This window comes from Falco rusticolus, chromosome 4 (assembly GCF_015220075.1).
Source record: "Falco rusticolus isolate bFalRus1 chromosome 4, bFalRus1.pri, whole genome shotgun sequence".
NCBI lineage: Eukaryota > Metazoa > Chordata > Aves > Falconiformes > Falconidae > Falco > Falco rusticolus.
The window spans coordinates 35,084,720-35,112,178 of NC_051190.1; the positions used below are offsets into that span (position 1 = coordinate 35,084,720).

A 27,459-nucleotide genomic window follows, 5' to 3' on the forward strand; every position below is an offset into this window, starting at 1 on the left:
GCAGCCCTGCCCGGTGCCGCGCGCCCTCCCCGGGGGCAGCCCCCAGGCCGTGCCCGCCGCCCCCCCGCTACCGGCCTGCCCAAGCCGAGAGGCGGCCCCGGGGCGCTCCCCTCCCGCCCGGTGGGAACGGGGCGCTCGGCCGCGGCCCAGTGAGGAAGGGCCCGCCCGGGGGCACCGAGCGGCGGGTGCGGGGCCGCGGGGGGGGACCGAGCCCGGCCGCGACGCCCCGGCTGCCTCCAGTGCGGGCGGCATGGCGGCGGGCAGCGCGCTGTGCGGCTCCGCGGAGGGCTCCGCCGCGCTCTGGGTGAGTGAGGAGAGAGCGAGCGAGCGCCGCCGCACCGGGCCGCGGCCGGGCCGCCCCTCTAGAGGCCCTGCCCGGGGCCCGCCGTGCCAGCGGGGGAGCCGAGCCGTCCCGGCCCCCCCGCCCCGCAGCCGTGCCCAGCGCCGTGCCTCAGCGGGGCGGCTGGCGCCCTGCGGTCGGGACGGGGGCACCCCCCGAGGGGCTGGCTGCGGACCCTGCCCCCGGGACGAGCTGTCACCCGGGGACAGCCCCAGCCCGCTTCCAGCTACGGCAGGTCTGGTCAGGGTTGCGCGGGCACCGAGATGGGTCCCGCCACTGCCTTCATAACGCACCCGGTACCCTCGGAGGGCCTGGTGCTGAGCAGCCCACGCTCCTGGGTCCCCATCCTGGGGGCTGGGAAACTCCTGCAGTACCGAGTGCCCCGGCACCGGCACCGGGCTCTCTCCCCGAGCCGCGCTCTGCACCGCGCCGCGCCTGAATGCCAGCTGCGGGGGAAACACCCTGGCCTGTTCATCTCCAGCTCGCTGTATTTCTAGTATTACTGTGTTAGCAGATGAGATCTTCCTCAGTCTTGACTTACTCGGTCAAAAAATTACAAAACTATTACAAATTCAGCTGAGGAAACGCGCTTCAGATGCAGTCTATGCACTAGGGCACTTCTTTCCTCCTAATCTTCATTTCTCCCACCATTCCCTACTGACTGTTCTGATGGGTCCTACATGCTGATAATCTTCATTCCCAAATTACTTTTTCTCATTGCCCATTCAATAATCTGAATCTCCTCTTGTCTTTTGGTGGGTTTTTTTCTCTCCAGTTGTGATACGTGATGTCCTTCGGCATCTTTCACTTTTCCAACCTCTCCCCCCCAACCTTTCTACTTCCATTCCCTCCAAAACGCTACTGCTGAGTCCTCCCTCCCTCCCTCCCTCCCCAACACCTTACTGTTCTCTAGCAGCCCGTCTGTTGCCAAATATTTTTTACATTTGAAACACTAAATCAAATTCCTCAAACATTATAGTAGATCTCAGCTGTAGCACTAGCAACTTGCGTTAGCTGGTGAAATTCTGCATACATTAGCTTTACTGTTTCACTTCTGTGTTCATTCTGTGACAGGACTGGAATCAGACATGGTATACAAACACCCCAAGATTTACCTGGTGCTTTGAGAGTACAGTCATTGCTTGGATCCCTTGTGCCTATCTTTGGATCTGTTTTCCTTTCTACTACTTGTATCTGCGATACAAAAACAAAGGTTATATCAGGATGTCTCACATCTTCAAAACCAAAATGGTAAGGGCAGAGGATGGGGTTTGACCCTAACATTATCACAGCTTCAATGCAGAACTTAATTTTTCTAAATCGTTAACTGTTCTGATGATCTGTCTCTGTGTTTGTTTTGACATTTGCCGACTCAGGTAAAGTCAGGTCAGTATAAATCAAGTTATAGGAAGAACTGTCATAATGTCTCCCCTGTGTTTCCATTTGGTTCCCCCACTACTTCCCGTAATGTGCTCCATCCCAAATCTGCCCTTCCAGCTCTCCAGTCCTACTGCCCAGGCTGCTGGGAGCATTCGGTTCGGTAGGTTGTCCCACCATCATTTCAGTCCATTCCAATACATGCTTGCTGTCTCTGCCCTAGGTCCTTGGATTCATCTTAGTAATACTGTGTTTTTCTAATGTCTTCTTCGTACTGTGGGAGATAAGCCAAGGAATCCCACGGGCTCCAGCATTCTTCATCAGCCCTGCCGTGGTGGGAATCACAATGGTAATTCTTCCTTTGTTTTGTTTGTGTGTGGCCCAGCTCAGCCCTCCTGAGGAAGACCTTGTATTTCCCATGTTTCTCAGGATCTTTGGGCACAGAGATAGCTGATGGGGAGTAGAAGGCCAGAGATGTGCTTTGTGATTTTCTGCTGTGTGACGCAGCAGGGGTTGGAGTTGGGGCAGACCACTGGGTCTGTCGCTATGATACAGAGCCCTGTGGGCAGAGGATACCTTGCAAGAGCCGAGGCAGCAGTAGCATTTAGAAAGAGGTCTCACAACAACAAGACAAGATTTAGTTTCTTGTAACTGCAGTATGTGATTTAGCATAAATTAGAATGAAATGGGATTTCCGTTCAGCCTAAATGCCTGTGCTCCCCTCCTGTCATTGTGTCTTTATAGCCTAGATCCTCCCAGCCTGTTGTCCCACTTGCAGTTTTATTGCTTGCCTTTTCTGCAGAGACATTCTTGAGTGCAAAACTGCACATCATGCTTTTCAGTTTTAGCCTTTTAGGAACAATACTGCAGCTCTGAACATCTTGAAATGTTTGAGCAAGAAACTAACTGATTTTTCTCTATTGTATCCATTAATTTGGTAATAAGTGTTTGGCATTCTGTTACCAGCCATTTATTTGGACAAATTTGTACCTCCTTGCAGATCCTTGCCATGTTCCTTACCCAAGTGGAAAGAATGATGGGCATCCAGTCTTCAGGCGTCATGTTGATTTACTGGCTGCTCTCATTCATGGCTGCAGTTGTGATGTTTAGTTCCAAAGTCCAACATGCCCTGGAAAGAGTAAGTGAAACCACATATCTTTAATGTGCAGAGGTATGAAGTCTCTAAACAACAGGGCTTTTTTTGCCTCATAGATTGTGAGGTGGAGAACCAGATTCCTCTCTTAAGATACACGCTGAGAAAAATGACTGATGACGCATGGTCATCTCCACCCATTTTATTCCTTTCAGTGTAGACAGAATGTGTCTACACTGTTTTCTGAGAGCTCGGCAGACTTCATATGTGAATAAAAGCAAAATGAACTGGCCTTATGCCAGATTTTGTATCAGCACACATATGTTGATACACATTTTTATTTTTGGGTATTTGTGGTGAATGTTTATTTGTAGAGGAGTGCTGGATGGGTTTACCCATCTGAGACTTGCTGTCAGTGACCATTTTGCTCAGGTGAACAGTTGTACCTTTCCTTCACAATAAGGAATAAACAAAAGTTTATGTTACCTGTGTGTTCAAGTAATAGGGGAAAAATTCACAGCCACTAAACAAAAGACATCTGGGAACTTGCTTGTTCCTGCTGTGTTGAATGATGCTCAGGCACCAGGTCTTTTGTAGAAATAACACTCTGCCACCTCTTACTACCAAAATACAGTTCCAAAAATACTTAAGACTTTTTCCTTGGTTTTTCTTTTTCTCATTCACAAAATTAATTAGAGTGCCCTTCACAGAGTCCCTTAGATACACCATTTATAATAAAACCTGTCAGGTGCTTTATTACATCAGCAACTCATCCTGCTAGGTGAGCAAGGAGCTTCTATTCCTCAGCACCCAGAGTTCCCCAAATAACGATGCAATGTGGACATCTGACTCAACTAGACTGCTGTGAAGGCTCGTGATAAAGCCACCACTTTAAATAATAAAGGTGTCCATTATTTAGTATTTTCTGATATTCCAGTTTGGGGAGTTACCTATTTAAGTAGCTCTACATAACTACAGTTTAAATAAACGCACCTTGTGCTTCAGACCAAAACTCAGAGCTTACGGCTGGTAGAACATGAGCAGCTCTCTTTCTCCACTGATTTCACGTGAAGGTTCTTACCTCATTCTCAACAGTATTCTGTTTCTTAGGGTTTCCAGGAAGACCATTTCCACCATGTTACAACTTACCTTTATGCTAGTCTGGTGCTAGGAGAACTTGTGTTATTCTGCTTCGTTGATCACCCTCCCTTCTTCTCTAAAGGTGTCAACAATCCTGTAAGTACAGCGTAGCTTTTCATAATGCATTGCTTCATTGCTCAAACAGGAATTTTAATTTATGGGGATGCACAGGAACATTAGTAGCTGGGAGATGAAAGATGCATTGTTCTGTATAAAGGCTGAGAGTTTGAAAAGGTAACCGGCAGAATTTGGGATAACAATATTCTGTCTCTCTATGTATGTTTTGAAAAACTAAAAGCTTTTTCTATCCACATTGGTGTATTTTCATTGAAACCAGTAGATAGGGCTCCTGTTGCTTCCCCATGCTCTGCTGTGCAGAAGTACTCTGTTTGAGGTGTGGGTATGGCAGAGGTCTGTGCTTCAGAAAACAAATGTCTTTGGGTATGAAGAATGATACCCCTTGCTCCTCCATCAAATACATTATTTAAAGTCTAATTCTCCAAAGTCTCCTGATCCCACTGATCCTCCACAACACTGTCAGGGTCAATGAATGGGATGGGTGTAACTTTTTGATTGCTTTTCTTGGGGAAGTGCAGAAGGGGATTATGTTTATCTGACACATGCCCTTATCTATGTAAAAATATCATCCATGTTTTTTCTCCCATCAGAATCAGTGTCCAGAATCCAGCAGCTCTTTTCTTTCCAAAATCACATACTGGTGGTTCTCTGGGTAAGAAAACACACAAAAAAAGACATGGTTTTGCTAGAACATCAGAAAAAAAACCCCAGCATAAGACAGGGTGGAGATGACAGCCAGTATGAAATACCTCAGTTAGCTTATGCAGCAAGAATTTAAATTCTCTCTCTGGGGACTTGAGGTATTCTCACAAGATCAAATTATGAAAATTTCACTTACTTCTCAAAGTAGTTCAAAACACAAATCTGTGATTCTAGGTAATTCTCTTCCCCCTTCCAACTACTCTTCCAGTGCCCTCCCAATCTTGAAACAGACTTCAGCAATCTCAAAAGGTGACTGTACACCAGCCACAGCCCTGCCTGCCTGCCAGACCTTCCTGTAACAGATGCTGGGCAAGGAGAAAATAGTGCCTGAGGACACTGGCCCAGCCTGCTCATTAGCATTCAGAAGTAAAATGATTACACACTTTGGGCCTAACGTCTGCTATGATAAGGCCTCATCTGTGTTTCACTGAGCCACAGGGTAAGTTAAACTGAACTTTGTCGCCCACTGCCCAAGACCCAACTCTTAGTATGTTCTAGAAATAAGGGCTTACTTGCAAATCCTCATGATGTTGACAGAAGGTAGCATAGGGATTTGAAGCAAAACTGCTGTTTCTGAACATCCAAATTTATTCTGGGAAAGGACAGTCCCAAGCAGTGTTTTATGGAAGTCCCTATGTGCTCGCTGTGGGGCACTAACTTACAGCCTGTCTGTTTTGAAAATGTTACATGCACCGCAAATCCTTCTGTGCTCACCTTACAGCCGTCTGTGTGTTCCTTCCCCAGGCTGGTCTGGAAAGGCTGTCAGCAGACCTTGGGGGTGGATGACTTGTGGTCAGTGAGGAAAGAGGACTCGTCTGAAGAAATTGTTGCCTGGGCTGAAAGAGAGTGGAAGAAGTGTCGCAGCAGAACCCAGCAGTGAGTACCTGATAGCACAGTGTGCCAGCTGGGTGGTTGCTTTCGTGCCTCTAAATGATATAAGCAAGTATGCTCACAGTGCTGGTGCGCCATCTCAGAGCAGGCTTTAATCCCCTCCATGCCCCGCAGGCTGCCACAGTGCATATTCAGGCTCTGAATGTAAGCTTTGCGTGCTTCCTATCTAGTCAGAAGAATAGCTGAAAGATTCAGTCTCACTGAATTACTTGTCTATTAAACAAGAAGAAAAGGGTAACATACATAAAACAGTCCAAGTACCACTCTGCTGTGAAGATTTGGGAGTCTTGACTCTTCAGTGGGTGAACACTTAGTGAGTAAATTCCTTTGTGCAAAATCTGATTTTAAGTGTTGAAATCTGCTGGAGAACATCCTTTCATTCCTGGAAGTACGGAACTGTAAGATTTTTGTGAGAGGAATCATTTTTTGATGAGCATTATACTGGACATGGCATGAGACCCAGTGTGAGATATTTAATGATTTTTTTGAATGCATAAGATTCCTATGCTTTCTACAATTGCGGCAAGCTTTCTTACTGTTTCTTTCTTTAGAAAAATGGAGTCTGCTACATTTAAAAAAGGTCAGAAGAGCAAAACTGACACAGCAGAAGCTGAAGAGACAGAGGTTCTACTGCAATCAGAGCACAGTCAAAGTGGGCCCTTACTGAAAGCATTTTGGAGCATGTTTGGAACCTATTTCCTTCTCAGCACTGTCTGCTTAGTTATCTGTGACGTCTTTCTGTTCTCCATCCCAAAGTTACTGAGGTATGTGCATATTTGTAATATATTTCTATCATACATACAAGATTGCTGCCTGCATGAGCGCACACAGGGATGTGTTCACCAGCACCCACAGAGGTGGACTCACAAACACTTACCTTTTGAAATCTCCTAATGCTGATGAAAAGAGCTGGATTACCATTTCTGCTAAGCCCACAGTCAATTCAGCAGGAAAGAAAAAAACAAACCACTGTCTAAAGCTGTGCACACTTTCCCCACTGCTGTATTCCAGCAGCGGAAAGGACAGGCTGTGCTAAGCCTTTTGACAACTTTACTAGAACAGGAGGGAGTAATTTGATGGTTCTACATATCACATCATTTACACAGGCTGTCACCCACTTGCTGTAGTCTTAAGGCTTCGTGTTCCCCAACTAATTATAAAGAGCACAGCTGTGCATCCTACACATCTTAAATAGCTTTAGTCAGTTGACATAATGTTTTGTGGACTGTGTTGGTACAACACAAACCTGCATTATGGTATATTTTCAAGGGCAAAAATCACTTCATAATCATTAAGATCAAGAGAAGTTCTGCAAATGTTAATGACTTCCTTAGATTATGGCTCCCAATTTGCGTTTCTGACATTTTCATGAAATTCAGGAGCCATCCTTAACACTGGAAATGAGGTCTCCCCTGAGAATGCTGCTATCAGAGATGGCTTCAAAACCAAGACTGGCTAAATGTCAAAAATCAGGACATTGTAAGACAGAATACTCAGCAATTTTTCTAACTTTTCTGTTACTTTACTGATAAACATCAGCCAGACAGAATACAGAAAAATGTCTGCCATTTCTGCATTTTTGTGTGTCTGATATTTCATCAGTTCTACATGGATTCATCAACATTTTGCTCCTGTCCTGCAGCCTTTTCCTGGAGTTCATCGAAGATCAAGAAGCACCGAGCTGGCATGGTTATTTCTATGCCTTCGCTATGTTCCTTTTGGCCTGTCTCCAGACTCTGTTTGAACAACGATACATGTACATGTGTCTTGTTCTGGGGCTGAGACTGAAAACTGCAGTAACAGGGCTTGTGTACAGGAAGGTGAGTCTGTAGCTTCCTTTTCAGCTTCATTCTTTTCTACATTAGCAATTACAACATCGCTGGTACATTGTTCTTAACAGTATCAGGGGAGATATAATTCGAAACTACTTTTACAATGTAACTGTGCTATATTCGTCTCTGAACAGTATGTGGGAGGTATTTTACTATTTTTTTTTTTGAGATCTTACCTCTGAAGGAAAAGCCAAGAGAAGGAAAGAGATAAAAATAACTTTCTTCTGCTGTAGATTATGGCTGGGGAAAGGAGTAAATTCTTCATCTTAAAGTGAAGTCACATATTCCAGGCAACAGCATGTTTTCAGTACCTAGGATCTGACATTTTTCTCCCTTTTTTTCTTTCTTTCTTTGTAAAGAAAAGAAAGTTGTTTGATTTTTGGACCAAAGCTGTTGTTTGATGACACCTTTTCTGTCTTCTCTACCCTGTCTAGATCCTAGTTATGTCCAATGCATCAAGGAAAACGGCAACAGTAGGTGAAATTGTTAATCTGGTATCTGTTGATGTCCAAAAGCTAATGGATCTGATTATCTACTTTAATGGGACCTGGCTCGCTCCTATTCGGATTATCATCTGCTTTGTCTTCTTGTGGCAGGTAAAATACAATGACAGTACTTATCAATCCCTTTCTATTCTAGGTGTTAAAGGAAAAAGGGATTTTCAGAATTCTGCATAGAGCTTTGCCAGTTTGAACAGCCTGAAATTGCCATATTTTTCTTAGCTCTGTAGCATGGTAGATTCACTTTTCTTTCTGGAAAATATTTTTATTAGTATCAAATCCTTACCTGATCCTTCATCTTCTCACCTGTGTATGTGGCATTCAGCCTCTTTTAGGGAAAAGATTGTGAGTGTGGTTATTCTGAGCTGTCTGATAAACTTCTGCCTCAGATTTTCCTCTATCACCTCCTTTTTTTGACCAAAACATTGTGGACCAGTGCAGGCTGAGAGTCCATTTCTGGCTCCTTAGCATAGTTACAGAACAGAGGGGAATGGTCTGAAACAGCAACTTAACGTACTTCATCCTGAAGCCTGATTACCACAGCATCAGTGAAACAGTTTGAAGCAAAGTTACGTGATACTCAAAAAAGGCTAAGACACTTTGAATTTCATAGGTATCAAGGAGTTTAGCAAGGACAGCAGAAAACCTGAATTAGAAATAAAGGATGATAATATAAAAGATCCTTTTTTCTTTACACCAAATTCAACCTATAGTATTTTCTCAGCAGGATAAATCCATATTTCTTAGTCTCTGTTTTTGGCAGCACACCAAATGGAAGTATGTGCACTATAGAGACAGCTGATTCCCGTGAGCTTTCCAGAAGCCTTCTTTTGCTAACCTGAATGGACTGTGCCTCGTGTCTGGCAGGATAGTATGACCCTGGAAAACGGGGAGCCATAGTGTAGACTTAAAAAATCATCACCCCTTTTATAGTGATGTTGCCAAGCTGAATGTGGTTGCATGTAGTTGGAGCATAATTAACACTTTGTCTGTTCGTGTTCATAAACCATTTGTGTAGAGAATACTTTTATCTCTGTATGTATACCAGCATGCACGTCTAGCAAGCGTAAGCTGTCTGTAGAGAGAAGTAACCAAACCATGAGAGTTAACATGTAACTAAACAAGCTCTCTGCTTTGATATAGAAGTCATTAGGGACCCTGGTATCCAGGAGCTGTCCCAAAAGCACATGGCACAGCATAATGCTACCCTTTCATCTCAATAGTTGATGTAAATTCAGACAAGCTGGGTTATTTATGCTGCAAGAATAGCTGGTTGAGGGTTTGGGTTAGTTTTTGAAATAAAACCTGGTTTCGTTTCGAGTCACTAACTGGTGCCAGCCACGAGATGGCCACCTTAACACGTCCGAGACGCAACAGAAATTACTCGCATTTCCAGCGTGCTCCTGGAGAGCTTTCAGCACTAATCCAGTTCCTAAAAGGGAAGCAAATAAATTCAGCAGAGCAGGATGACAGGAGTTACCCTGCCCGGGGAGGCAGCAATCCAACCCACAGAGCTTCGGGAGCACAGTGCGCAGGAAAGGCAAGGGCAAGGTTAAAGCCGTAGTCAGGTGTAGGTAGGTTCAAGGAAGAGGAAAGGTGAGCAAGGGGAATGGAAAAGAGTCTTTTTTTGTAATCACCAGAAATTCTTTCTCTTTCGTTTTCTCTCCTGGCAGCTTCTTGGGCCATCTGCCTTGGCTTCGATTGCTGTATTCCTTTTTCTTTTACCTCTGAATTTTGTGATCACCAAGAAGAGGAGTCAGTTTCAGGTATGTTTTGCTTCATAAAAATGAAGTGCTTTACTGACTTCAATTATGTGATAGCTTAGTATTTGTTATTCATGCTTACCATGGCTGTCTGAAGGAACCTAGGAGGATTCAAAGCCTAGAGAGTTTCTTGAAGTTTAGAGTAAGCTCTTGCGTGATCACTCTTTTACCTTGTTTGCTCACCTTTTCTGCATGTTTCTATGGATTGCCAGTAAAAATAAAGCTCTGAAGATATAAAGCAAAATACTTCCCAGCCTGGAAGATTCATAAGCAAAACAATATACACTGCTCACCTGCAGGGAAATTTATTCAGGATTCATAGGCAGGAATAAGGTGTTTTTTTCAGAATAACTGCACTGTTAAACATTCAACCTATTAAATTATAAAACTCAAACATTTATTGCAGGAGACCCAGATGACACATAAAGACGAGCGTGCCAAACTCATCAATGCTGTTCTCAGCAACATTAAAGTAATTAAACTGCATGGCTGGGAGAAAACCTTCATGGAGAAAGTGATTGGTATCCGGAAGCAAGAACTTCAGGCCCTAAAAAAGTCTCAGATTCTCTTCTCAGCATCTCTAGCTTCTTTCCATTCATCAACTTTCCTGGTGAGTGGCTCACCTTCCCACATAAGACATGCTGTTACTTCCATTTCTCTTCGTACTCCTGTCTGGACAGATTTTTCCTGTGAGACAGCTAAAGATAGTATCTGTCCAGAGGAGTTAGTGGTCTCACAGGAGTTGCTGAGCCCCAGTGGAATCAGCCATACAGACACTTACACTGTCCTAACGGTTCCACAGACAAGTCACCTGGTCTGACAATGTGCTCCAGGCAGACTAAGCCTGCTTTGCAAGAACCACCTGGAGCTCCAAGCTCACCAGCATTCATGACACAGTCAGTAGCTGCACAAGCCGCTACTGTACTTGCTGGTGCAGCTCAACCATGTCTGTTTTCAATGGGAAATGGCAGTGCTTTTACCTTGCTGTGGTTGCAGCACCAAAACTTCCTTAAAGCAGAACAAAAATCTAACGATCAGACTTGGTTTTGTCACCAACATGCAAGACCTTTGTCTATGATATTTGCAGGATGGGTACCATGTGCATGGGCAATAGCCTGTACGGATTTAATTGAGTTCCAGAGTCTTTAGCCAGGGGCCTGTCACCCCTGAACCATTCTCTTCCCTGTCTGAAGCAAATGGTTTGCTTTTCCTTTGCTCCCTTTCAGATTGCATTTGTCATGTTTGCTGTCTACACCCTCGTGGATAACACCCATGTCCTGGATGCTCAGAAGGCCTTTGTATCTTTAACACTGATCAACATTCTCAACACTGCGCACTCCTTCCTGCCCTTCTCCATAAATGCTGCTGTCCAGGTTAATTGCAGGCTACATTCCTTTTTCTTTGGCCATAAGTGGGTTTTTTACATATCACCATTAACAGGTAAAGGTAGGAATTTCTTAGGGCTTTGAATATCAGCTATTTAATTGCTATTGTGAAACAGTGAAGAGCAAGGACTTGCAGCTACAGGTACTTTGTAGTATTGTTTTTCAGAAGGGCTCCATATATTGACACTATAGTCACCAAGAACAACTCTTGAGTCTTTTGGAGCCAATCACAAGCACCATCAGATCTCAGAGGTGCTTCCAATTGTTTTTCATCACAGAAATCAGAACAGAGCAAAATCTCCACAGGAGATCAGTGGAAACCCTGCTGGCCCAGGCCAGAGAGCAAAGCAAGTCACTGTCAAGTAAGAAATCAGGAAATTCATTTTTCTCTGGCACCCCAAGAGGACTGTCACAGCTCTTCATGTACAGAAGCAATCCCTAGAAAGATGGCAGGATGAATTAGAGACAAAAGCACCAGTTTCACTGTGTGAACAGAAGAGAAAACACAGGAAAGAATACGGGGGTTTTCTAAGCTAAGTGGAAATAAAAGCAGTTAACATAAGGAAGTGCTGCATTCGTTCATCTAAGCCTACAGCAACTGCACCGTAGCACCTAGTCAACGTTCTAAGTGAGTCTTCTGAGTCTTCACTTTTAGTTTTGGCTCCCTTTCAATTCTAAATCTTATTCTTTTGTGTGCTGCTTCATTTCAGGCCAAAGTTTCTTTAAACCGCTTAGCAGCTTTTCTGAATCTGAAAGAACTGAATCCTGAGAGCTCAAGCAGAAACACTTCTGACTGTGGTGAGCTTTTGTGTTAGCATTCTTGTCTTGTAAGAGGAGTAGCTTCCATTGTTCAGCTTCCATTCTTAGGGTGCCTACCATAGTCAAGAGAAAAATGTTTGTCCCTTCCTGTCACTTTATCTCTCAGGCCTATTTATTCCTAACAATGAAATGTAATCTAGTAATTAACCCCTTCTTTTCATACTTAAGGTTCATCTTCTGTAATATAATACATACTGAAACAAAGTCACATAAACAGGGATGTTTCTGAACCTACCTTTGCATTTACAAGTGTTCTATTTCTGCTCATATTTTAGTGCAGGCAAGTATCACCATAAGAAATGGGACTTTTTGCTGGAGCAAAGAAACTTCTCCCTGTCTTAGAAGGTACAGACTTACCCTTAGTCATCTCAATTCTGTAGGTCAGGGTAGATTCTGAATTCCTCAGGGCCTAAGTGAAACCAGTGTTGAGTATGTAGAGGCTTCTGAGTTTGCTTCATATTTAGTGTGGAATTCTAAAAAATATAGTCAGACAAAATGTAATCTTGCTTTTATGCTTGCGAGCACACAGATGGGAAGGTGCCTGTTGCCTTAATATATGGAGCCTGCTTTCTTTAACACAATCTCCTTGTCCAGATATGAAATTACAGTAGTTTCAGTCAATAAAGCAGAATTGATGGTACACAAGATATTATACTGGACATCACTACATGCTTAATTTCAAAAGACATTGCAGTTTTAGAGAAGAAACAGTGTTGAAAAGTGCTGATGTTCAGGAATGGTTTATATCCAATGTTTTGGGCTAGCTTATCTCCAGAGTGGGGATCTGGGTCTTGGATCTGGTTTTAAAACTCAGATGGGGATGTAGATGAAGACTTTCTGGTTGGAGGTGTCTTTGAAAGGATGACTCCTGTTCTGCTGCAAAAAGTTAGCAAGATGGGAAGCGTAACCCTGTGCAACTGAGGGCTCAAGTAAGAAATTAGGGGGGTTAATTGGTATATATTTATTGCTACAAAACAATAGCAAGAATTGTTGTCATTGTCTTTTCAGAAAGCATATCTAGAAGGTGATAAGAGACTAATTATTTCTCTATAGCATAGATCTTACTGTGCCCCAAGGCTCCTTGCTTGCTGTAGTTGGCCAGGTGGGTGCTGGAAAGTCCTCCTTGCTGTCAGCATTACTCGGTGAGCTGGAGAAGACCGACGGCTGCATGACCATGAGGGTAAATTTTCCCCTGAGCATTTGCTTCTAATCAGGCTGTCTTCAGGAACAGTAAGGCATTTACCAAGGCATCAGGTACTTGATGAAAACCCATTTATTGCTGAATTTTAACAAAGGCTGTATGTAGCAGCCCACGTTTAATTATCTGAAGACCTTAAGACCTCTTTCAGATGAGCCTGGCCCTTGAGAATGGGAACTGGAACAGGACTCCGAAGATCCAGTTCCAGTTCCCACTCTGACAGTGATCTGAAGTGGCATCCTGGTAAGCTGTGTCACGTACTTGCACCTGTTTCCTCCTCTGTAAGATCATAAGAACGCAGACTCCTATTTTGTGAAGACCTCTGAGACCTGTCAATGGTGACGATCATTCCAGGTTTCTATAAATCTAATCAGGAGAGTTTTTCTTCAAAAGACAGGTTCCCAGAACATCAAGTTGAACGTATGGAAAAGACTGTTAACATTCTTCTACTTCCATTTTTATAGGACACTGCAGCTTATGTCCCCCAGCAAGCTTGGATACAGAATGCTTCAGTGGAAGATAATATCCTCTTTGGGAAAGAGATGGATGAAACATGGTTCAACAGAGTGATAGATGCTTGTGCACTGCAACCTGATTTGGAGAGCTTCCCTGCAGGGCAGAAGAGTGAAATAGGAGAGAAGGTACTGGCTTAAGTTTATATTTTGGCCAGCTTTTCCATGAGTAGCTACAACTTTGGGTGGCTTGCTTAAAACACCTGCAAAAGGACTAAAGTTGCAGGAGGCAGGTGCTCAGTAATTTCCGAGAAGTCAGGCCATGATTTAATGGGGTCTGAAGCCCACTTCCTGATAGTTAACCTAACCAGAATTATGGGAGACGATTAAGACAAAAATCAACAAATCCAAGTTATTCTTGGGTCCCCTTTCACCGGAAAGCAGAGTTGCTCAACAGAATCTGCCTCAGCATCTCAAGAGCCCTATTTGGAGGAAGGGAGGGAGATGTACTGATTTAAAAATAAGGAAGTAATAAAAAACCTCAGTGTAAAATGGAGTCAACAGTTGCTAAATGTGCTGTAGTTTTGGAATAAACAGCGTCAATACATTTCCACAGGGAATAAATATATCGGGAGGGCAGAAGCAAAGAGTGAACCTTGCTCGTGCCGTGTACCAGAAGGCTTCAATTTACCTGCTCGATGACCCCCTCTCAGCTGTTGATGCACATGTTGGACAGCACATTTTTGAACATGTTCTTGGACCCACCGGCTTACTGAAGGACAAGGTGCGTTATAAATCCTGATCTGTAAAAGACTGCAAAATGTATCTAATTATCAGGGCCCCTGAAACATTTCCAGTAAGGTAGGTTACTCACTTTATCAAAGGCTCCCAAATTCTTTTTTCCACTAGTGGCAGCAGGTACTACTGTTAGCGGCAGTGGAATAGGTAACCTCTGCATTCCACACAGCACATGGAAGTTCTGCAGTGAATCTCACCTAGGAGAAAGAAAACTGAAAAGTTAGGTTCTCCTGAAAGACTGTCTTTATCCTTATGCAAACCACATGCCTCGTTCCAGTCTTACTTCTACAGCAAGTTCATAGTTTTTTGGTTTTCCGTGGGCATTATCCTTCTCTCTTTTTGAGATTTACTTCTGGTGTAGTTTGGAAGCGGTGTCTGATCTCTTCCAGCTTGTCGTATCTTATCACAATGTCTAATCCCATCACTTTTGAATAGTTCAGTGGCACCTTTACAGTTCTCATCACCCAAATGTTCATCACTTAAATTTCAGTCTTAAAATCCATCTTAAACACTTTTCTTCCATGTTTTTTTGCATTGGTTGCATTTTGTTATTCCTTGGCATTTCCCTGCTGAAAGCAGTCTGGATAATAAATCTGGTTACATGCAAAGGGATACCAGGGCAGCCCTATTTGTTTCATGGTACAAATTGCCTACAAATACTTGATTCAATTACACATTGGAAAAGGAAAATAGGTAATTTCTTTCATGAGGAAGTCCAATTTAAACAGATATGTTTGACTACAAATACCTTTCTCTTCATGTGGATTGGCTGCAAGTATCAGAATGTAATTATTGTATGGAAATAGAAAAACTAGGAAAGAAAGAAGATATCAGATTTAAGCAGTACTCAGATGGCTTGACTGTACGTTAGAAATATAGAACATGCCGATTTGCTATCTAGGGAAAATTTACTTTTCTTATATCCTTTCCTACACACAATTATCTGTGCAAATATACTCAGAAATTTAAATGGAAAGGAGCTGTACTGTAACTCCACTCAGGTTGATGAACTTTTCAGGCACAAATCTGATTCTGAAATAATGGTATCAGTGACAATAAATGTGACACACTCTCCAATTAACATCATTCTACTTAAGAGCTTCAGTCTGAGGGGAATCAACAAGAAACTGGTCAGTGAGCAAAGCAAAAGGTCCTACACACGGGATGGTAGCCTGGGACTTCAAGCTTCAGTTCCCATCCTCACTCCTTTATGCTATGCGTGACACAAAGCAATCTGATCACTCCTCCGCTCCCAAGTTCTGCGCTTTCAAAAGGGGCACAAAGTTGTGCTGCAAAGGTCAACTTCATCAGACACGGTCAGAAGTGGTAGGAAAAAATAAAATAAAAAATATCTCCAAGTTAGTAAAACTCATAGATCACACTGAGTACGTGTCTTTCTTCCGAAGACAGCTGACTGCAATGGCTCAAGTGAGCAGGGAGACACCAGAACAACTGTAACTGTTCCCTCTTTATTCGAGCAGACTCGTGTACTGGTGACTCACACAATTAACATTTTGCCTCAAGTGGACAACATTGTTTTTCTGGTGGATGGAATGATCTCAGAAACTGGTTCCTATGAAAAGCTTCTACAGAAAAACGAGGCCTTTGCAGAATTTCTTCATTCACACGTTGCTGCAGAAGAGAAGGCAGGCGCTGGTCTTCCAGGTAACCCAAATGAGTCGGAATAATTCTCCCTAGTCTATCAGTCAATTGTTTCCTTAATATTATGTTTAATGTTAAAGAACCGTGTGTGTCTGTCTGTCTGCTGCTGTTCACATTTGGGAAGAAGGAAAAGAGAATAAAACTGGAAAAGGCAGTCTTACATTTGCATCATTATGGACATTTAAAGCCAAGATCCAATCACAGTAAGCTGTTGCTTTCTATGGAGAGAAATGTGTCTGTCAAGTTAGCTGACTCATCACCTCAAAACTGATTCTTGAATAAACAGTTCTATTTTAGTAGACAACAATCACGCAGCAAACAGAATTACCCACTATATGTGCTATTCTTTAAGCCTCACCTTAATATTTCTACCCTTATTAAGAATTCTTTGTAACGAAGCTTTCCTCCTCATTACTGGTCTCTCAAAGGCTATACAGGACAAAATGGGATTCTAAAGCATTTAGAAAAAAATGTGTTTATTTCGCAGCTATGGGAGACACCAAAGGCACCATCATCTCTAGAAATGGTCCACCACAGGAGCAGCTCTTTAGGTAAGCTTAAGGCTGTCTCAGACGCTGAAGAATGTGCTCCAAAAGCCCCTACAAACCTCCACGGAGGCTCTTACTGAGTACGATGCAGGTTGGGGATTTATTTATGAATTAGTAAGAGCAAACATGCAAAACTCAAGAATAGGTGAGAAACTGCTCTTGAATGTGGACGCCTACTAACATTTTCTCTGTATTTCACAAGGAGCCAGCATTTGTTCTAGAGCTCACGTACAAGGCATACTGATACACTTGCTTGCTGTTCACTTCCCAGTGGGGCTCTAAGGTCTGACTCCTTTCAGTCCAGCCACAGGTAGTGAACACTTAAAGCTTCTGTTAGTCTGACAGAGCCCAGTCCCCACGACAAATACGGACAGTGGTCAGGGTCACACTGGAGGACCCCGAAAATGCAGCCCTCAAAATAGGGACGAATATAGGAGTGGATGAGTAAGGAGATCCAGCATTAAAATACTCGTTGCCTTGGCTAAAAAAAATTGAAAGAATTTTTGTTTTCTTTATGAAGCGACAATTCAGTCAAGTCTTCTGCTATGGGAAGGGACACCATTACTGTAAGTCAAGACTGTACCACTGCTGCAGCCAGCAAGGGACGATTAACCGAGGGAGAGAGAACTCAGCACGGCAGGGTAAGCACAGCACCTTCCCACAGAGGCAAAGACACACACCAGGGGTTTATTACTGACCCGGTCATGGCAGGCAGGTCAGCTCACTGCCCCAGTTAAACCCTGTGGCTCCAGGGTGGCCAGCCGAGCCATACAAGTTTACCCTATAACTGAGACAGAGTAACTTCAGCATTATCTTACATAGCACCTTCTATGCAAACTGTTCTCCCTGGATGCCCTTGATCCAAGCACTGGCTTCAGAACAGGAATAATGCACGTACACTGCGGAAGGGGCATGGCTGGGGAATAATTTATGACTGCTTGAGGAGAGAGATCCCAATTCGAGGGTTGATCTGAAGGGGGAAAGCATCCAGAGGCAATCAGGGTGAGGTGGTGGTAGCGGAAAGAGTATAGATTACAAGGGACTTGTAACCTTGAGTCTGTCCACAGACTCTTGAGGCTGGTGGGAAGGGGCAAAGCAGCTTATCGCTATTCTCATCTTGCCCAAGGGAAACACTGCAAAAGGCTGAGGCAAGGAGGGTCCTGTGAAAGGGAAGAAGCAGACGTGGGGTTCCAGCTAGTAGGAGTCGGGCATGGATGAGGTCTGTATTCAGGGCACAGTGTAGCAGCAGTAAAATGTGGGGAGGAAACAAACAGCTGAGGCTACACGCTGGTACTGAGAAGAAGTGAGGGTAACAAGTCAGACACCCCAAAGGAGGCAGCTGCTGCCCTAGGGAAGCACCCATTACCCAGACTGGGATCTCACCTCTGCTGATCAGCAGTTACTCACACAAACTGTCAGTGGGATACACAACAGTTCTCACTCACACCAAGAACAAATGAAAACTACTGCCTGGCATAAGGAAAGACTTACGTGCATTCCAGTAGTAACACGAGCCTATTGCAGTAACATTCATTAGTTGATAATAATCACTCATTAACACCGTGGATTTATTTAAGTATGGCTTCATTTTTCATCCATGAGGAAACCAAAAAGATTTAACATGGTTGCTATGGCCCGTGACACATAACCTAGTAGATATGCCATAATAAATCATTTGTAGGTTTGGAGCTGCTTTCCTTGCAAACAAGCTTGGTCCTCCCAGCCTCTCCTCCTGTTTTTTCCCCATTGTTTCACTCTAGGTTAATACTTCGATTTATGCAGCCTACCTGAAGGCAACAGGCTTACCGCTGTGTGCGTACATCATTCTGTTGTTCACGTGTCAGCAAGCTGTGTCATTTTCTCGTGGGTACTGGCTCAGTGTGTGGACAGATGACCCTGTTTACAACGGGACACAACAACACTCAGAGCTGAGAGTTGGAGTCTTCGGTGCACTAGGAGTTGTTCAAAGTTTGTTTAACTTGCTCACCTAATCCTCTGTATTACCATCTCCCTTTCCCACATCCAAGATGTTTTCTAAGAATATAAACAAGTGCATACCCACGGGCTTTTAGCAGCAGCCCGAAAGCTTTGGCATGGGACCTAAAGCTACAGGTTCTGACGCACAGAGAGGATTTCTAAGGGATCTGAACAATATTTCCAGTGTTACTGCCTGAAATTCTACTTCATGGTATGCCAGAAGCTTTCTCCCGTGCCTTTCAGCAGACCATGATGAATAGTGTCTTCCTGTGTATTTCCTGCTGGAAACCTGAGTCCCTAGAAAACATTCAGCAATGGAAGAACTACAAGATCCTTATTTTTCCATCCTGTCCTCTTGTATCCAACATCTTCTGCATATCTTTCTTCCTCTAATCTCTTTCCATTCCTCCAATATAAATTAATCATATCAAAGTGCAAGCGGTGGTGCTTCTCCATGCTGAATTAAATCCTGATTTAGGTCATATGAGTGTATAGAGAAACTAAAAGAGGAACGTGCAGAATTCTGTATTTCCTTAAATCTTTCTCTTCAAAAATGGCCACTATTCTTTCGGTCACTCAAAAAAAATAAATAATCTTGTTTTAGGACAGAGATAAAATCTAGAAAAATCTCAGCCCAAATAAAAAAACATTGAGAAAGCTTTGAACAAGTTGAAAAGAGTGGGAAGGGCTGGGTACCTGTCTGTGCCAACAGTGAGGCTGTAGGCACAAAACCTAAGACCAAGTGATTCAAAGTAATTCCAGTCAAGCTCATTTTGTGAAGAATGAATTATTTGCCCTGTGTGTTTAAGTTGCTGAATCCACAGCCCCCATCAAGCTTGCTCAGGTCTTTTCCCCCCCTCCCCCACCCCATAATTACCCTCCAGACCCCACAGCTCTGAGGCTTGGCTTAATTGCTGCCAAAGAGAAAGTCAGCTCCTTTCACTAGTATAGCATTCACAGTACTCATGAAAACCATGATCTTGCAAAAGGAGAAGGTGATTTTGTTCAAACCTAGTAATTATTATTCTTTTAGTATTTATTATACCATAATAATTATTTTTTATATTACAGCCCTTGGCAGATTTGTCTCCACAGCAGCAGTCCTCCTAGGTGGTGTGTTAGCATCACACAAGCTGTTTCTGCAGTTGCTGAGGAATGTTGCTAGATCCCCAATGGTCTTCTTTGAGCAAACACCCATTGGAAACTTGCTGAACCGCTTCTCCAAAGAAATGGATGCCATTGATTCTGTCATCCCTGACAAGCTGAAGTCCTTGCTGGGATTCTTGTTCAACTTGCTGGAGATCTACATTGTGATTATAGTGGCTACACCAAAGGCAGCAATGGCCATAGTGCCCTTGACTGTTCTTTATGCTGCATTCCAGGTAGGAGCTTATAGAGATACACAGACAGGAGAGGCTGAAGCAGCATGGCCATGGCCCTGCAGAAAGCCTCCTTCCATTTCTTAGGAGCAGAGACATGCAGAAACTAGTTGAATCATCCCAAATTGTATCTGAACAAGAGTAATGTCAGTGGCTCTTCCCACATCACCTCAGCCTTCCAAAGCATCCCACAGACTTCCAAGAAGCCTGTGCTTTTCTGATGTCCAGATCAAATCCTACCTAGAGCTATGTTCCTTGTCTCCATTAGTGTAAATGGAATCATATTGACACCAAAAGCATTTTTCATTTCCTCCAGAATTCCTACATTGCTTTTTAATATATCTGTGTATGCCATGCAGCGCTCTGTGTGGGCTCTGACAGCTCAAATGCTTTGCCAGCCAAGACTGAACAAGAGGGAAGGGCAAGTAAGGGTGCAGGTACACCTCTGTGCTCCATCAAGCAAAGAGCTAGTCTACAGGAGAAAGTAAATGTCGGTTTAGAGGTTTTGTGAGTTCAGGCTACCCTGGCTTCTTTGCATTAACTAACCACAGAGTTATTGTTAATGGAGAGAGGAGAGAACACAGGCAGAGGCACCGCCTCACCTTTTACAGGGCATATAAAACCGAACGTGTGGGTAGGATAACACTAGGATAGCATGTACTATTGCACTTGTTGAGGCCTTCCCAAATTTTCCGTGGAGCGCCTCCATGGAGGCATAAGCCCTCTAATCACTTCCATGTCCCTTGGTCCCAGCACTTCTACGTCAGCACCTCCTGCCAGCTGAGACGCGTGGAGGCTGCCAGCAGGTCACCCATCTACTCCCACATTGCCGAAACTTTCCAAGGGAGCAGCGTGATCCGTGCTTACAAGGACCAGGAGAGGTTTATTTCAAAGAACAATTTTTTAGTGGATCAGAATCAACGAATATGCTTCCCTGGAGCAGTTGCCGACAGGTACAAATCTGCAGTGTAAAAACAATGGCAGTTCCCTCTCGCAGCCTTGGGGAGTGGAGACAGCTGCTCTTGGGGCTTGGGTGGAGGCACACAGAAGATGAGACAGTGCACAGTGTTTTGCAGGTAGGGTAGCCTCTTCCATTGCCCCTCGCACTGCACCCCTCTGGCACCATGCCCCTCGTACAGGCAGTGCGCTCCCAGCCTGTTGTGTGGCTAGGCGCACACATGCTGGCGCCCCGCTAGGTCTATCACTTCATGTCCAAAACGCAGGAAGCTCCAGTAGATGCCTGGTGAGGCCCATCATCACATGGCAGATGCACGAGCCCTGTGGTATATGCAGGACCCACCAGATAACAGAGCCATCAGCCACCAGTCATGAAACAAGGCAAGAGTAGAAGGAGTGAGAGGTGCTAGACCAACTCATCCTAGAACTCTCTCATCCTGCTCTCATCCAACAGGCCTTGGAGAAAATCCTAACAGAGACTATAAGCCAGCCAGTTCAGACAGACTGGAGCCTTTCATGAGCTCCAGGGTGGCTGGATAAGAGCAACCAGGGAATGACAAGAGCTTTGCTGAGCATCCTGTACTCCAGCAGCTCCACAAGTGCTTCGCAAAGTAATCGCAGATTCTGTTGGGAGGAAGGAAGAGGGCACCCAGCAACACCCCTGTACTCTCCTCCTCTTGCAGGTGGCTTGCTACAAACCTGGAGTTCCTAGGCAATGGCATTGTATTGTTTGCAGCACTATTTGTAGCAATGGGCAGAACACATCTCAGTCCAGGAACTGCTGGCTTCTCCGTTTCATATGCTCTTCAGGTAACTCAGCATTGAATACCATGCTTGCCTTATATCAGAAACAACCTGCATTTTCATTTCTGCTATCATTTTAATTTCTAAGAAATCATGATCTATTCTGTGGCTTCCTAGATGCCTTCTACCAAACCCTGATGTCATTGCTGAAACCCAGAGCATCTGGAGCACACAGCCCCTTAGGGAATGAACCTCATGAATACATGCACTAGCCATCTTTTCCCTCCTGCACCTGAACTCATACTTCAGTCACGGCATGCTCTGAGCAACTGAAGCAAGGTCTTCAGCGTGTGTCTTATCTGCTTATATGCTAGTTACACAGCAGCCTAAAGCTACACTATCTTTTAGCATCCCAGTCAGCAGCATTTCATTCTCTGTAAACTTGCTGAGAAGCAGCTAGGGGGGGATCTGGCTAGCTTCTTTAAAGACAGCTTTACCAACTTTCACCAGGATCCATGGTTAGCTTTTAGCGTTTTAAGGGTAATTTCTGAAGTAATTAGCTGATGAGGAGGTCTTCATAAAGACACAGTAAGACAAAGTACCAGGTACCTCGCAAGCAGAGGTCAAGACTTACTTTATCTGCCATAATGCTTCTGTTTCTTCCCGCTAGATAACTGGTGTTCTGAACTGGATGGTGCGCTCCTGGACAGAAATAGAGAACAACATTGTTTCTGTGGAAAGAGTGAGAGAGTACTGGAGGACTCCTAAGGAGGTAGCTAACTAACTATTGACCTTACTAGCAGAGATGAACATCTCTCAAAACTAAATCAGTCACTTTTCTGTTCCACCTCGACAAACCTCCTAGGTTTCCCCTTCTAAAAGGTCAGTTATGTTTCCTTTAAAGAACTGCAGCACTTGGTTTTTATCCAGCTGAACAGACTTGTTTTATAACCTCTGATCATCGTTTCCTTAAGACAGTTAAGCATGAGATTGCCATTAAAATAGCTTCACTTGGTAACACCCATGGAATGTGCTGTATTTTCTGCCCGTATTTGGAGTACGTATTTATTGTGCAAGTTCAGATGCAACTCTCTGATAACTGATGGCTGCTAGATAGCCTTTTAGCCACTAAGTCTCCCATGCAATCATGTTTGTTCTGTAATCATTAAAATTATTTCTCCATATGCTGCCCTGAGATACTGCTAAAGGAGGCTTTCACAGTCCTCTTCACAGGGGCATATAAATCTTTTTTTATTTGAACCACTTATAATGTCATTACTCTGATGTGCAAACAAATGTTTTTCCCCATTTTCAGTTAAGACAACTGGCATCTTTGCATAAAGTAAGAAGTCAACATTTGCAATATGAAAGTTAGATGCCTTTTTCTCCTTTGGAAACAGTAAATAGATCAGGGGAATTTGGCACAGGTGTCTTCGTAAGCTTCCTGTTTCAGTATGGCCACTTGATTTAGTAATTTAAATCAGCTTTATACATTGCTGGAGAAGGGCAACAGAGCTGGTGAAGGGTCTAGAAAACCAGTCGTATGAGTGGCTGAGGGAACTGGGGGTGTTTAACCTGGAGAAGAGAAGAATCAGGGGGGACCCTACTGTTCTGTGCAGGTGCCTGACAGGGGCTGTAGGCAGGTGGGGGTCGGTCTCTTCTCCCAGATAACAAGTGACAGGACAAGAGAAAACATCCTCAAGTTGCACCAGAGGTGGTTTAGACTGGATATTAGGAAGAATTTATTCCCCGAAAAGGTAGTCAAGCATTGGAACAGGCTGCTGAGGGAGGTGGTTGAGTCACCATCCCTGAAGGTATTAAATAAATGCGTAGATGCAGTGCTTAGGGACATGGCTTAGTGATGGCCTTGGCAGTCCTGGGTTAACAGTTGGACTTGATGATCTCAAAGGTCTTTTTCAACCTATGATTCCATGATTGCCATTTGTTCTCATCTATTTAGGCCCCCTGGACTCAGAATGGCAAACTTCAAGGTCAAGTTTGGCTAACTGAAGGAAGAATTGAATTCAGAAACTATAGTTTGCGATACAGGCCAAATCTGGAGTTAGCACTGAAGCACATCAATCTAACCATCAACGGGCAAGAGAAGGTAAGCAAAGCCACTCGTTTCAGAAGAGCTACAAAGTGAGCAGTGCTTTGCAGTGATCACATCTGGGCAGATACAGTCCCTGCCCAACACCAAGGTATTGTAACTTGTAAGTGTGAAAGCTGCAGTAAAGCTTCTACCAACACTGCACCCCTCTTCCAGTACAAAGCAGCGTTCCCAGCACTGCTGTATACACTAGACATTCTTCTGAGTGAAATTTCATTTCACAGAAGGTTAGTGGTTACAGCAAAGGAATTCAATTTTAAACCTAGTGCCACATCAAAGCCCTCAAGATTCCTTTTCATACAGAACACTTACAAATTATAAGTTATTCCCTTTAAGAATGTATTGCTAGACTATGTGAATCTTGAACAGCCCTGAAGATTTGATCCACACAAAGCTGTCTCTCTTCAAAAGGCTAAGAACTATGTGACAGGTGTGTCCAACTGTGGAAAACTATCAACATCAAAACCAAAATCTTTCCATTGCACTTTACAGATCGGCATAACTGGAAGAACAGGAGCTGGGAAATCTACTCTTGCTGTGGGATTGCTGCGATTAGTGGAAGCTGCGGAAGGAGCCATCCTAATTGATGGACTAGATATCGCTCAGCTAGGCCTCCATGACCTTAGAACCAAGATAACCGTCATTCCCCAGGTATGAAATGAACTTCCAAAATGCTTCAGCAGCATTGTAAGTCTTAACGCCTAGGAAAGGTTTATAAAGATTCTGTGAGAGGAGGGACATTCAGAAATTTCAGAGTTGGAAATAACCTCTGTGCCACACTATTTTCCCATTCCATATAACATTAGCCACAAATTTGCACCCAGCAGGGAAAACCAGAGAGCTCGCTTATAATTAATTTCAGGAGTTGTTTGTACTGTCTCTCTGCTCAGGATCCAGTTTTGTTTTCTGGCTCTCTAAGAATGAATCTCGACCCGTTAAACCAATACACCGACGCAGACATCTGGACAGCTTTGGAACTGACTCAGCTCAAGAGCTTTGTTGCAGATTTGCCAGACCAGTTGGAATACCAGTGCGCTGACCAAGGGGAAAACCTAAGGTACCTGACCTGCAGAATGACAGCGGCAGAGCAGTGCCAGCCCGCCGGCTAGGAGAACTTAGAGCTAGTGGGACAAGGTGTCTAACTTAAAAATGTAAAAAAATAGTGCCCAGCCAGCAAACCGCTGCATTATTGTCCTGTTTCGCAGCATGAAATCAAATCGTAAGACACCAAATGGAAGACATTTGAGACTTAACCACTGTGGTGGCTTGTGCAGTAGTACATAAAACACTGCAATCCTGTTCCAAGTGCAGATCTCCTGGGTGCTGTAGCAATACACTCCATTTCCTTAGGTTGTTTCATGCTGTTACCTGCAGTGTCACCGGCCTCAATCACCCTTTCAGGGGAAAGGAACAATCATATTTTCATTACTATTTTCAAATTAATCACATATTCTGAACCCAGGGCAAAGTGACGACCGCTCTCAGTTTATCATCTCTCTTCCTACTTGCAGCACTGGTCAGAAACAGCTGGTTTGTCTGGCCAGAGCAGTGCTTCGGAAAGCCAAAATCCTCATTCTAGATGAGGCCACAGCAGCAATAGACTTAGAAACTGATCTTCAGATTCAGTCCACCCTGAGGACTCAGTTCAAAGACAGCACAGTGTTAATGATAGCCCACCGGCTAAACACCATCATGGACTGTGACAGGTAATACCTTCAGCCACTTTCCTGAGGAGGAGGAAAGACACAAGCAACCTGTGTGGAATACACAAACCACCCAATGTTAGTGAACAGCAATTCCACGTCTGTCCTCTTGTTTAACCCTCCAAGCTTTGCCTTAGAGATTGCAGGAGCCATCTTAAAACAACTGCGCACCAACAGGTTAATCACATTTCCACCTGATGCATTTCATGCTGTGTCACGCCCCCTTTTCTCCCCCACCAACAGCAAAACCATAGCTGCAGCTCTCTGGGTCATCTTACAATCATGAAGCTAAAATACAGGTTCACAAATCTTACTCCAGTCCCAGCTGCCGAAAACTCTCCTCCCACAAACTCAGTACTTGAACAGTCACTCATCAGAAAACTATTTCTATCGCACAGTTGTTCCCAGCTGGAAAGCTTGGTTGAATAACAAGCAAGTACTGAAATTTATTTTAGAAAAAAAGTAGAAAAAACGAAGTTTTATTACAGCTGTTGGTGTATCCCCAAGTTTATACTTCTGTTTTAATGTTCACAGGATTTTGGTTTTGGAAGATGGCCGGATAGCTGAATTTGATACTCTGGAACACCTAATAGCTCAGAAGGGACTGTTCTACAGCCTGATGGAAGAATCAGGCCTCGCATGACTCACTCGTGGAGTATACCATAATGCCACCACCATCAGGAATAATTGGTCTCGTAATTGAGTTAGCTTGGTTTCACTCTTAAATGCCTGACACTCAACCAAATCTTGTTTGAGCTTTAAGCGAGGTGAGCAGATTAAAAGGGATGACTTGGGATACACATTATTCCCATAGGAAACTGAGCAATTCCATTTTCATTACATCTCCAGATACCAAAACCCTCACTGTTCTGTTAAAAATGAGCCAGTTGGAACTTAAATGCCTTGTTGCTTTTATGGCATAAAAGCAAACAAGCCAAAAGAAAAAAGACAAGCACATTTCTGACTTGTACTATAAATTGAGCCAAAATATACTGCCATACTTAAAGATGACACAGATTATTTGTAAAAGCCAACAAGTTTTTATGGACAGCAAGCAAGAATTTAACTGGTAGCAAGACAACTTAACTGTTTACAGCTTGTCCAAGTTCCAGGCTGAACAAATTTAGTCTTTTTGCCAGTGTCGTAAGGACTGCTCACCTGGGCACTGTTCTCACACAGATAGGGACTCCAAGGCAGCAACTGGATCTAGTCACCCAAATGCACAAACACTGGGGAGATAGGGAAAAGAAAGCAGGATGCCACTAAGCACAAGAGCATTCAGCTGCCTGTGGGCTGCCTGTTGTCACAGCTGTGGATCAGAGCCACTCTTCCCATCTCCTTCCTTGGAGGAGCACCTAGCGATCACACTATGCAGGGGCTGCCAGGCTGCCTAGAGGGACAGAGCCAGCTTAGACACCAGCTCACTGATGCAGCAGAGTGACTTGCCTGGAGCAGGCAGCAGAGCATCATTCCTTCTGCTTGAAGGCTTGGAGCAGCCCTCCTGCCAAATGCCAGTTGGTCACAGAGGAGCATGTCCAAACACCAACATTTCCAAATTGAATTTGGCCAGAAGGATTTTGCACGGTGGAAAGCATCCTCCTCTGATCCCTGCAGGGTAGCAATCTGGCAGCTGAGGAAATCAGCAGGAACTCACCTGTCGATCCGGTGGTTCATTCCTGGTTTTCTTCTTGAGCACAAGTTTACCTTCTGCACGTGCCACAGAGCCCCTAGCATGGTCATCTTTCAGGTGTTACTTTAACAAACCAGAATGGCAGCTGACAGCAAAGCCTTCCTGGGCTTCCCGCAGCACAGAGGAGGAGCCGCCAGAGTTGTCCCCAAGTCTCTGCTCAGGAATCACAAGACAACGTGACAAACAAATCACACTGTGAAATACTGTTTACTGTGCCTTCTGTCAAAACAATTTTCTAGAAAGCTGAAATAAAAATAGAATCAAGTATTGAAATGGGTCTCTTCAGTAAGCTAAAGTAAACTTCATAAAAAGGAGTAATGG

At 44.0% G+C, this 27,459-nt stretch overlaps 1 protein-coding gene and 2 long non-coding RNA genes across 6 annotated transcripts; 1 reads left to right on the forward strand and 2 right to left on the reverse strand.

Annotated features, from left to right (window-relative positions):
* Window positions 1-27,411, forward strand: LOC119147794 (multidrug resistance-associated protein 6-like). 4 transcript variants are annotated; one of them, XM_037387202.1, is made up of 31 exons: window positions 3-304; window positions 1,415-1,591; window positions 1,941-2,066; window positions 2,718-2,855; window positions 3,921-4,046; window positions 4,619-4,680; window positions 5,475-5,606; window positions 6,173-6,385; window positions 7,264-7,441; window positions 7,888-8,049; window positions 9,627-9,719; window positions 10,123-10,326; window positions 10,943-11,089; window positions 11,812-11,899; window positions 12,196-12,265; window positions 12,974-13,100; window positions 13,583-13,759; window positions 14,187-14,354; window positions 15,850-16,033; window positions 16,518-16,581; window positions 17,099-17,219; window positions 18,339-18,546; window positions 19,627-19,937; window positions 20,688-20,887; window positions 21,575-21,701; window positions 22,306-22,407; window positions 23,596-23,742; window positions 24,238-24,396; window positions 24,636-24,802; window positions 25,257-25,451; window positions 25,983-27,411. In XM_037387202.1, the coding sequence occupies exons 1-31, from the start codon at window positions 251-253 to the stop codon at window positions 26,089-26,091; spliced, it is 4,536 nt and encodes a 1,511-aa protein (XP_037243099.1). In that variant the 5' UTR covers window positions 3-250; the 3' UTR covers window positions 26,092-27,411. The 4 variants fall into 4 exon arrangements, with proteins under 4 accessions (XP_037243100.1, XP_037243101.1, XP_037243099.1 ...); XM_037387203.1 differs by lacking the exon at window positions 25,257-25,451 and having other exon boundaries at window positions 1-304; XM_037387204.1 differs by lacking the exons at window positions 24,636-24,802; window positions 25,257-25,451 and having other exon boundaries at window positions 1-304.
* Window positions 4,567-12,980, reverse strand: LOC119147796. The gene is made up of 4 exons (XR_005104151.1): window positions 12,278-12,980; window positions 5,684-5,834; window positions 5,445-5,566; window positions 4,567-4,676 (listed from the first exon to the last, which is right to left on the reverse strand). It is a non-coding gene; the product is annotated as an uncharacterized LOC119147796 (long non-coding RNA).
* On the reverse strand, window positions 18,387-25,976 carry LOC119147797. Its single transcript, XR_005104152.1, has 3 exons — window positions 25,459-25,976; window positions 22,270-22,337; window positions 18,387-18,474 (listed from the first exon to the last, which is right to left on the reverse strand). It is a non-coding gene; the product is annotated as an uncharacterized LOC119147797 (long non-coding RNA).
* Window positions 27,412-27,459: the final 48 nt, after the last annotated feature.

Excerpts from the sequence above, each read along its gene's own strand:
- LOC119147794 (XM_037387202.1), top strand. The coding sequence starts at position 251 with ATGGCGGCGGGCAGCGCGCTGTGCGGCTCCGCGGAGGGCTCCGCCGCG. Across the intron at positions 16,582-17,098 it reads CCACAGGAGCAGCTCTTTAG|CGACAATTCAGTCAAGTCTT; the intron begins GTAAGCTTAAGG and ends TTCTTTATGAAG. Across the intron at positions 24,397-24,635 it reads AGATAACCGTCATTCCCCAG|GATCCAGTTTTGTTTTCTGG; the intron begins GTATGAAATGAA and ends CTCTCTGCTCAG.